Raw genomic sequence first — 10,127 nt, 5'->3', positions numbered from 1 at the left:
TTGTATACTGGTTGTTGTTGTTGTTTTAAAATTTATCCCCAATAGGGAAAGGCAAAGGACTATAATCCATACAGCCTAGTCTGAATTTGTAAGTTTCGTTCTGATATATCAAAAGGCCGGAGCCAAGTCTGAAGTAACTTTATTGTTCTTCTGATTCGATGACTGGTAGAGTAAGGCCGAAACCAAGTCTGAAATTTCATATTTTCGTCTACTCTTCTTTGTCTATAAGTGATAGGCGAGGTCGAAACCAAGTCTGTAATAGGCCGAAGCCTGAAATATCACAATAAAATTTCACATCCGATGAATGAAGGTCCTGATCCTGTTTCAAATATCATTGATAGTATTGCAAATAAATTCAAATATACTAGTATAGTTATCCAAATTAGTCAATAAATCTTGTGTATTGCGCGGGACATTTTTTGGTCCAGAAGTTGATAACAAGTTGGCTATAAATAAGAGGCGTTCCAGATTAAAAGCGGAGCATTCAAAAAATATGTGATCTAAAGACTGTGTAGAGTTGTTGGTGCAATGTGGGCAAACGGGCGATGAGATGATACGCATACGATTCAAATGTGCATTAAATCTGCAATGTCCAAATCTCAAGCGGCATAGTATTGTATAATATTTTCTGCTTCTATGTTGATGCGATTTAGTAAACCAAGGACTTTTTCCAATATCTTGATTTATCTGAGCATACCAAGATCCTTTTCTTAACAAGGTTTGTCGCCAAAGATCACGCCAATCAGATAGGATTTTTGATTTAATAGCAACTAATAGATCAGTGTATGGTACGGCAACATTCTCATCAACAGGGCTGCCGCTGTCACTGTCAACAATTGAACGTGCCAGAAAGTCCACATGTTCATTTCCCCTTACTCCTATATGTGAAGGTGTCCACAATAATTTGATGTTGTAGTTTCTTCTGGATAGTTGATAAAGGAGATGTCTTATTTCTAAAATGATGAAGTTTGTATTAGCACTGAATTGATAATTATCTAAAGCCTTTAGAACGCTCATACTGTCAGTAATGATCAGCCAATATTGATTAGTTTGTTTTTTAATGAATTCTAGGGCAGCAGTAATTGCTAGAGCTTCAGCTGTAAATATTGATATCTCCTTTTTCAATCTGACGCCTTGGCCAAACTTCAGATGAGGTACATAATAGGCCATGGAAACATTTATATCATTTTTTGATCCATCTGTGTAAACTTGTTTGAACTTATCAGAGTATTGTGCTATGAGGTTGTAAACTTCCTGGCGCTCTTTTAGCTTATGGTCAATAATAATATCGATTTGATTAATAAGACAGTCAAACTCCTTTTCGTAACACATCCAATTGCTAGAACTGTGTATTTTGTGTTGGTTATTTAGATTTAACATGAATGAATATTCGAAGAGAATAAATGGGTTATTAGAAGTTAATGGAGCATTTACAGGATATTTACTATGTAAGTAATTAAGCTTTTTAATTAGAGGATGATTACTAATGGAAAACAGTTTTAGCAAAAAACAGTATTTCAAATATTTAAATCTAAGGTGTAAAGGGGAAATGTTGCACTCGACCTGTAACGAATTAATTGGGGTTGTTTTCATGGCGCCAGTGATAAGTCTCAGGCTGTGATTTTGAATAATATTTAATTTGTTAACCAACTTGTCATTAGCAGAAAAACATAGAAATCCATATTCAAAATGACTGCGTACAAGAGATTTATATAGGGTAAGAAGGATTTTTGGATCAGAACCCCAATATGTTTTTGCAAGAGACTTTAAAATATTAAGAGCCTTAAGAGCTCTATCAACTATGTGGTCTACATATTTGTTCCATGATAAGTTATTCATGAATATAACACCTAAAAATTTAACTTCATTTGTGATAAGAAGAGATATATTATTATAGTTTATTTTAATTCTTTCAGACCCTACTTTATTAAAAACTATGACTTTAGACTTTTCAAAGCTAATGTCCAATGCAAGATAATTAAAATAAGAATTTAATTTAACTAAAGCTTCGTTTAACTTAAGATTTAGGGTAGTTATATTATTACTAGAACAATAGACTACCAAATCATCAGCAAACTGTAAATTGTATATATGAGAGCCTAGAATTAAGTTTAATCTATGTATATAAAGTGTGAAAATCAATGGACTCAAAATGCTACCTTGACATGTACCTTTATGAGAAAGCCTTGGACCAATAAGTCTATTATTATACTTAACAAATACCTTCCTACTGTGCAAAAAATTAAAAATCCATTGTATAACTTTTACAGGTAAACCAATCGCAGCTAATTCCGTGGATAGAATATGATGGTTAACATTATTAAAGGCTCCAACTACATCGAAGAAAACTCCAGCGAGAGCTTGCTTTGATTGTATAGCATTATAAATATCAAGATGTAAGTGAGCAATGCTCTCCCTTGAAGACCTGCCTCTTCTAAAACCAAACTGATTAGAAGGTAAAATATGATTAGACTCTATGAAATGTTCCAATCTTTGTTTTAAAAGTTGTTCAAATATTTTTCCCATGCAAGAAGTCAATGCTATAGGTCTATATGAATCAAAGTTAAACTTGTCCTTGTTGGGTTTTAAGATAGGTACTAAACAATCAACCTTCCAATCCATAGGAATAAGATTATGCTCCCAAAGAAGATTCAGGATATTTAATAAAATTAGTTTAGATTGAGAAGACAGGTGTTTAAGCATTTTATATGAAATGTAGTCAAGGCCAGGTGTAGAGTCTTTTCTGGATGAAATAGCAGAATTTAATTCGACAATGGTAAAAGATTTTATAATAAAATTTTGATTAGGAAGAATATGGCAGAAAGAATTAAGATTAAAGGCTGGCTCTACAGTATCTGGAGTATATTTTTTGAGAAAATCAAAGATCCAAGAATAGTCAGAGTTGTTATGGGAAGGTGGAGAGTAGCTTTTGTTAAATTTTCGCATATACGTCCAAATGACTGATATAGGAGTCGATCTGTTAAATTGTTCACAAAGTTTTATCCAACTGTTTCTTCTCTCATTTCTGATAATATATTTTTTGGTGGCTTGTAGTCTTTTAAAATTAATGTAATTAGCCTCAGTGGGATCAGATTTAAAAGTCAAATAAGCGTTTTTGCTATTTAATACGGCTTTGGTGCAATTGAAATTCCACCAAGGAAGAAGTTTTTTTTTTTTATTTAAGTTAGAAGAAGAGCATGAAGATAAAGCTGTATTAACCAAAGAGTGCTTAGAAATAGAAGATGATTTCCACAGTGCTGAGTGTAAAATATCTGTAAATTTTGTGTAGTTATGAAGGGGGTCTTGTGTATCAAGAGAAAATTCAGTGAGCAATAGTTGGACATTTAAATTATAAATGTTCCAATCAACGTTGTTCAGGTTAGGGAAGCAGGGTAGTGAGCTACTATTGGGAATAGGAGTGGCATTGTAATGATTGTTATTAAGTAAAATTTTTGTGATTACAGGAAAGTGGTAGCTGCCTAAGGGATCGTCATGTACTGACCAGTCACACTCTAGAGCCAATGAAGGTGATACTATGGTTAAGTCAAGAGCATTCTGTCTCCATATGTGCGAACCAACAGTGGTCATACTTCCGTCATTAAGTATAACCAAATTATTGTTATTGATAGACTCTAAAATGTCTTTGCCTCGACAATTAGAAGTAGAACAGCCCCAGGCTGAGTTTAGGCCATTAAAATCTCCTGCTAGGAAGATTGGTTCTGGTAAACTTTTAATTAACCTGTCTAGTTTAGATTTAGAAAAAGCAGGATTGCAATTAGTTGGACTGTAAAAGCTTATGATAGTAAGTTCTTTGTTGCTAGAGTATTTTATACGAACAACAACATTTTGAATGGAGTCATCATAAAAAGTATCAATTTTAGAATAAGAAATAGAGCTATGTATTAATATGGCTACGCCATTGTGGGTGTTTCCTGAATCAAGACGAATTACATTGTAATGACGTATCTTAAATTTTTGACAAGGCTTTAACCAAGTCTCACAAATTAACGCAATGTGAATATTTTTGTCCAAAAGGAAATAATTAAAAATATGTTGATTGTGTAGAATACTCTGAGCATTCCATTGCACAATATTTAAAGTATCCATAAAGTACAAATTATTTATTAGTAACCTTTTTTAATGTATCTTGCAGGACATTTTTAATATTTTGGGAAGAGATAGGTATTTCATTATTTTTGTTTAGTGTTATAAGTTTTACTAAAGCTTCTGTAATAGATTTGAGTATTATTTCGGAATTTAAAAGAGATAAGAACTGATCAGTTTTGTTTAATGATGGAAAGTGAGAGCTGTTTAAAACATCAACAAAGCTTTTTTTCTGAAATTTATCTCTGTTAAGCTGGATTTTTTCTTTTTTAACAGGGCATGCAGGGGATATGGCAATGTGATTGCCAGAGCAGTGACAGCAACTGGCTGCAGTATAAGGAGTCTGACAATCTTTAAAATTGTGACCTTCGCCACAAATGCTGCATCTTTGTGAATTTTTACAGAATTTTGCAATATGACCATATCTTAAACACTTTAGACACTGCTTTACTGGCGGGATGTACTGCCGTACTTCGAACCGCCAGCTGTTGAGGTCCACACTATCTGGTAAATTGGGACAGGAAAAGGTTATAGAAATTGTTTTTGTGGGGATTAATTTTATTTCTCCATTTTCTCTTACACGTCGCATAAATCTACGTATAGATATAATATTTTTCGTGCTAGTTAGAGCTGAATATATTTCTTTATTGGATAATTCTATAGGCACATGAGAAATTACCCCAGTGACCTCTGTAGCGGCAGCCGGAAGGGAAGCTTTAAGTTTGTACCCATCAAGATATTTTTTGTTGCCTAAGACCGCGTTAGCAAAAGCAGGTCTATCAAAGATAACTCCAACTTTACTTTTATTAATGCGTTTTAGTTGTTTCACGCCTTTATTATATTTTTTTATGCTATTAGCGAGTGTCATCATGTCTCTTGTTCCGATTGGCTTGTCAGCCTCTGTACTCTCCAGGAATACAATATAGTCAAAATTACCCCCGTTCTCAGGGTAGTGCCGCACGTAATCGGCTACCCGAAACGGGGCATACCTTTCGGCGTCTGTTAGCTCAACAGATTTTATGGACTCGGAGTCGGAGCTCAACGAGTCGTCCTCAGCGTTACCTTCCTCCTTCTTTTTCCTTTTCTTACTTCTCCCCATCTCTTGATTAATTTATAAGTATTTATTTATAGAAAACTCCAGTGAATGAATTATAAAATTAATAAAATATTTTTGAAAAAAAAAAGACCGCCTTTTCACTTCAAAGTTCCCGCGCTTTTTTCGGTTGTATACTGGGTCCTACTGGACACTAGGCAGGGCTGCCAGGTGCAAAAAAGTGTGATCTTATGCCAACTATAAAAACAAAAGTATGCCAAGGAAATTTTGAAATAAAAAGATCATACAGCCTTTTAAAACTAAATACTAATTTTTTATTATAAATTATCAAAATTCGTTTAGTTTTAGAAAATAAATGCAATAAAAGCATTCGTTACACCCATACAAAATTTTCTGTGGTCATAATTTTTAACAAAAGAATTTGTTGGCCTAAACTTCGTATAATTTTCGTTTCTTCTTATTAATAGCTTGGCTAATAATGTCCTCTTAAGTGTATCATTGGATAAACTGTTTCTAAGTTTTGTTCTGATTAAATTACCTTCGCAGAATACTTGTTCACAATCTGTAATGGGGAATACAAAACAAATTTAAGGCAAATCGAGCCAGTGTTATAATTTTCAAAATTGTTTTTTATTTCAAAATATGTTTTTTTTTCAAGTCGCAATTAGTACCACAAGATAAATTATAAGTTTCATTAGAAAGCAAATAAATACAGTTTTTATATGATTTTTCAAAAAGTCTTCATTCAAGTAAAAGATCTAGGCATGGGTTAGGTAGTTGGGGAATTCAACGAAATTCATGCTTGCCGGTCGATTACGTTTCTTAAATTTTGAAATGTTTCCAGATAATCTTATATATAAAAATGAATCGCAAAATGTGTTGCTAAGCGCAAAACTCGAGAACGGTTGGACCGATTTCGCTGATTCTTTTTTTAAAATGTTCCTTGAAGTACGAGGATGGTTCTTACGGAGAGAAAAATTCTAAAAAAAAAAAAAATTAAATTTCCTGAAAAAGTCTAAAAACAACACTTTTCTATACTCCCATACAAAAGATTTGTGATAATACTTAAAAGTCAATTTGAACATTAATACCATACGATAAAGTTTGTGTTAGGCGATACGAAGTTCGCCGGGTCAGCTAGTAGGAATATAAAAATCGTACATTTTGCGTACGATCTTGGTCTAGCGATTTTACATGAGTAAAAATGCAAAAAAATCGTATGAGTACAATTACAATCGTACATTTGGCAGCCCTGCTACTGGGTATTTTAACTTTTAGCTCCTACTGTCAAAGTCTACTAATGTACGTGTGTCTTGTATCACGGTCTTGTATCAGGTCATACAACTAAACCCAATTTCAATGGTGAGAGATTACTAGCAAAGAGTATATAAAGATAAATTATTAGTACGATAGTGTCTTATGACACTTTTAGTTCGCGATAACGTCGCTGTACGTCACTGACATTAATATATGCGGTAACGTGGTGCGGAGCACAGTGCGCATTGCGCACGTTGGTGGAGTGACGTTTCATTCTAATTGGTTATATTGAGTAACGTTTCATTGTAATTGGTTATATTTTAAAACATAAATGCATATCGTATGATAGAAAAGGAAACAGAATGCTATTCTGTCTTCGTTGCATAGCACACCCATCGATTGTCATGCCTCTGGGGGCCGTAAATTAAAAAGAAAAGCGCAACAATTAAGCCGACGTACCCCACTATTGTTGTTGCACGACCTGTGTATAAAGGCTTTTTTACACCGATGCTACAATGTTCGGCATTGGGATCAATGAATTTGGCCCCACTATTTACGGTTATTGTTTTTTTTTTTTTTAATATTGGTTCATCGTTTGTTCGTTATTGTTCGAATGTTCAAATTGTTTGTTCGTCTTTTATTAATTTATTATTAATTAAACAAATGTTCACCCTTAAGTTGGCTCCCCTTACTAGATATTTTTATTTTTGTCACTCAGATTAATTAGTTTTTATTCATTATCGTTTTTTCGATCACTATTGATAATTGTTCGATCATAAAAACAATTAAATTGTTAATTACTATTTTTGAAATATCAATTTGTGTAATGAAATATCGTTCCGTGACGTCTCCGGCATTTCGGAAGGTGCGGCACCTTTGCCCTTGCGTAACAAAATGGTGACACCCACGTTCGCCTCCGCAGCTTCGTCTTTTTGGTCGCCTTCGACGACCAGTCTCAGCCACTCCAGCTCACCTTTCTGCGTTTCTGCATTTTGTTACAGCGGACGGCGGCTGCCCTCCCTAGCGATAAAAATCACGATATTATCTAGTTATGAGGGCCAACTTAAGGGTGAACGTTTGTTTAATAAATTATAAATAAGTAAAAAACGAACGAACAATAATTTTTACATTCGAACAATAACGAACAAACGACGAACAAACAATTCAAAGTAAAAAAAGTTAAAAATCGAATAAAGGAGTGCCAAATTAAGGCAATTAGTTATGAATTTGAACTCAATTTGAACTTGGAAAGTTGGAAACACATTTTTGTTACAACGTTAAAGTCAGGCACATGTCATTTTTGTTGTCATTAAAATTGAGTTACTTGTCATTGTTAACTTAGAACTTCCAAGCAGCTTTATTTGTATTATTTTGTATTAACTTTGATATTTTTTAATAAAAAGAACTATAACAATTAAAGTTATTCATCGTCTACTAATTAGTTTCGCTAAGTAAATGTATCTATCATTGCATTTATAATGATTAAGTAATTGACTACGTCACTACTCGGAGGGAACTTCTATAAACCCTGTGATTATTTTTGATAGACGATGGGTGATTTATATATTGCAGTTGTGTGTTCGTCCAACATGAACAGAAGTATGGAAGCGCACGCCTTTCTAGCTAAAAAAGGCTTTAAGGTTAAATCATTCGGAACTGGCGAAAAGGTTAAGTTACCCGGAGCATCGGCTGATCGTCCAAACTGTTACGAATTCGGTGTCCCCTACGACGATATTTACAACGATTTACTAGAAAAAGACAAGGCATATTACACTCAAAACGGTCTCCTACACATGTTAGACAGAAATCGGAGAATAAAGCCATGTCCAGAAAAATTTCAAGTCAGTAAAGAACGTTTTGACGTAATTATTACGTGCGAAGAGAGAGTTTACGATCAAGTAATCGAATGGTTTGGATCGAAGAGATCAGTACATAACCAGCCAGTTCATGTGATAAATATAGATATTCAAGATAACCACGAAGAGGCTACCATTGGTGCTTTCCTCATAAGTGACATGGTTACTAAAATGGCACAGAGTGATGACTTAGATAATGACATTGATGAACTTCTGCATGACTTCGAATCAAAGTGCCATAGACCAATCTTGAACTGTATTATGTTTTATTGACAAATTATTGTGTAACATTGCCAATAATGCTTAATGTTTGTATTGCATTTCAGTGCTTGCTGCTGACAAATGAGAATTTCCATGAGATATTAACTAGGAAGTTTAATATTTTTATACTGAAGCAATATGAGTAACAATAGCTTTGAAATATTATTACAAAAGACAAAACATCATTTGTAAATTTAAGATTTTTATTAATTAACCTTTACAATTTTCCTAGTTCCTATAGCATAACAAATTAGCTTGCATAATATATACACAAGCAATGTTCTTTGTAATGACTCAAAATATTAGACCAGCTACAGTATTGATATTTATAACCTAAAATATTGGTTTTATTTACAATTAGGATATTATTTTTTAAAAAGATACTGATTAAATATCTTTCATATTAGTTTGTGTTAATGATATTTCTGTCAATTATGTACTGTGGACATTAAGGCCCTGTTTCACCAGTGCTAGAAAAAGTTTATTTATGTTAATAGGTCATTACAGCCTGTTTTACCTCAAATAATAAATAATAACTACAAGTTTTAGCTTTACTATTACGAATAAGAATACCCATAAATAGATTGGAATTTGATCGGAAAAATAAAAATTTATCTGTTAATTTATCTGTTAGATGCCATCATACCTCAGATAGCTTTAACTACAACATTTATCTTGCACAAAATAGTGATAGGCTTCATCAGCAAAGGTAAAACAGGCCCTTGACACTTACACATCAACTAATAAATACTTTAACTTTCTGATTAATATGTTGTGAATGTAAAGAAACATTTGAAGTATAAAGTGTACTTTGATGGTTGAAAAGAAAAATATAAACTTTATCAGCTAGATACAGTTAAACATCAGTTAGCAGTACCAGCGACCCGTCAAATAGTCTTTAACATAAAATCTAAGTAATAGCGAATTTTGTACAGTGGTAATTCTTATTATTAGAACTTAAATATTTTGTATTTAAGACAAAAATAACAATTATCCTCTGATATAATTGAATTTGTTTTTATTTGATGAAATAAATAATGTTAATTATAATGTAAAAAAAAATGTATATTATTGTATAACTAGAAGTTTCCTGCCCTACTTATCACAATTCACCTCTTTCTGGACATTTGAAACAATTTTTGTTAAAAATAAATATATCAGCTTTTATATTAATTTACACAAGACATTAACCAAATTTTGAGTCACTAAAACACTAGTTTGAGTATGTCTATTAAACCACTGTTGCAAATTTTCAACTGGTTTGGCATTACTAAGGTAAATTGGAGATATTCTGTAAAACGATAAAACTAATATTAATCGGCAGTTTTTAATTTTAATGAAAATAATTGCAAAATACTTATATTTCGGTCCATCTTTATTTACCTCGCAATCCCTAATAAGTAATAACTCGCTTCCGCCTGTAATATTCCATTACTGGGCATAGGCCTCTTTCCCCATGTAGGAAAAGCATCAGAGCTTAATCCACCACGCTGCTCCAATGCGAGTTGGCGGATATATTTCCCACTATGAGTAACGATCACTATCAGGTGTACATGATAACAACCGGGACCTCTCCGAGGCACGGTAGGGAGACC

The 10,127-nt window shown here is 33.1% G+C and overlaps 1 protein-coding gene across 1 annotated transcript; it reads left to right on the top strand.

The window, feature by feature from the left end:
* Positions 1-7,688: 7,688 nt before the first annotated feature.
* LOC123670202 (RNA polymerase II subunit A C-terminal domain phosphatase SSU72) lies at positions 7,689-8,725 on the top strand. Its single transcript, XM_045603709.1, has one exon. The coding sequence runs from the start codon at positions 7,966-7,968 to the stop codon at positions 8,542-8,544; it is 579 nt and encodes a 192-aa protein (XP_045459665.1). The 5' UTR covers positions 7,689-7,965; the 3' UTR covers positions 8,545-8,725.
* Positions 8,726-10,127: the final 1,402 nt, after the last annotated feature.

This window comes from Melitaea cinxia, chromosome 4 (assembly GCF_905220565.1).
Source record: "Melitaea cinxia chromosome 4, ilMelCinx1.1, whole genome shotgun sequence".
Taxonomy (NCBI): domain Eukaryota; kingdom Metazoa; phylum Arthropoda; class Insecta; order Lepidoptera; family Nymphalidae; genus Melitaea; species Melitaea cinxia.
Note: the sequence above shows the minus strand (reverse complement) of the source record. Positions and strands in the feature narration are given on the sequence as shown.

Bases quoted from the DNA above. Each gene is read 5' to 3' on its own strand.
- LOC123670202 (XM_045603709.1), top strand. From the start codon at position 7,966: ATGGGTGATTTATATATTGCAGTTGTGTGTTCGTCCAACATGAACAGA.